Source organism: Sinocyclocheilus anshuiensis, unplaced genomic scaffold (genome assembly GCF_001515605.1).
Source record: "Sinocyclocheilus anshuiensis isolate Anshui unplaced genomic scaffold, SAMN03320099.WGS_v1.1 C32126604, whole genome shotgun sequence".
In the NCBI taxonomy this organism is placed as follows: Eukaryota; Metazoa; Chordata; class Actinopteri; order Cypriniformes; family Cyprinidae; genus Sinocyclocheilus; species Sinocyclocheilus anshuiensis.
The window spans coordinates 1-711 of NW_015611335.1; the positions used below are offsets into that span (position 1 = coordinate 1).

General features: G+C 41.5%; 1 protein-coding gene across 1 annotated transcript; it reads right to left on the reverse strand.

Moving 5' to 3' along the window:
• Positions 1–11: 11 nt before the first annotated feature.
• LOC107682370 (acidic mammalian chitinase-like) lies at positions 12–683 on the reverse strand (the record flags this gene model as incomplete). The annotated part of the gene is made up of 3 exons (XM_016478629.1): positions 468–683; positions 252–368; positions 12–166 (listed from the first exon to the last, which is right to left on the reverse strand). Coding segments are annotated over exons 1-3 (467 nt in total), but the record flags the coding sequence as incomplete, so codon positions are not given.
• Positions 684–711: the final 28 nt, after the last annotated feature.

Consider the following 711-nt stretch of genomic DNA (forward strand, 5'->3'; position numbering starts at 1 on the left):
CAAAAATGGGCTTGATTAAGATAAGAGACATACCATTATTAAGAAGTGTACGGAGATGTCCAATGAGAGGGTATGTGCCCTGCCCACAGAACTGTCCTGTAAAATCATCAAGATCCAGAGTCCAGACGAAAGCTCCTCCAAACTTGTTCTCCTTTAGATAGTTCACCTGAAGCAGACCAGATCTAGTTATTCTGAACATGAGAGTTGCATTACATTTTATGTATTTTATGTAACTTTTATGACGCATTTACTTTAGTCTCAAAACTTTCTTTGGTGTCAAATCCCACCCAGTCCTGTCCCTTGGATGCATAAGGAACTTTCTGATCATCAATCCATTGCACGGTGGTTCCTTGAAGGAAAGTACAGACCTGATGGGAAAATATTGGTCCATAACTCTTCTGATTTTATTTTGAACAATCAAATAACATACTATAATGTAAGTGCATGTGTTTAGGTTGTGGTAAGACCTCATAATAGGACCAGAATCCGGGCTCTCTGGTGTATTTTCCAGCTGATCCAGGACCACTGGCTGAAGCTCCAACTCCACTGGCTGCAGACGCCAGGCGAAATGTTCTTCCATATGTTGCAAACCCCATCCTCAGCTTCTCCACAGGAGCACCCTGATTTCTCCAGTATCTCATTGCAAAATCCTGCATTGTCATGACGAATCACTTATTTCCTGTTGCATGTTTCCAGCTTCTTGTTATTTAC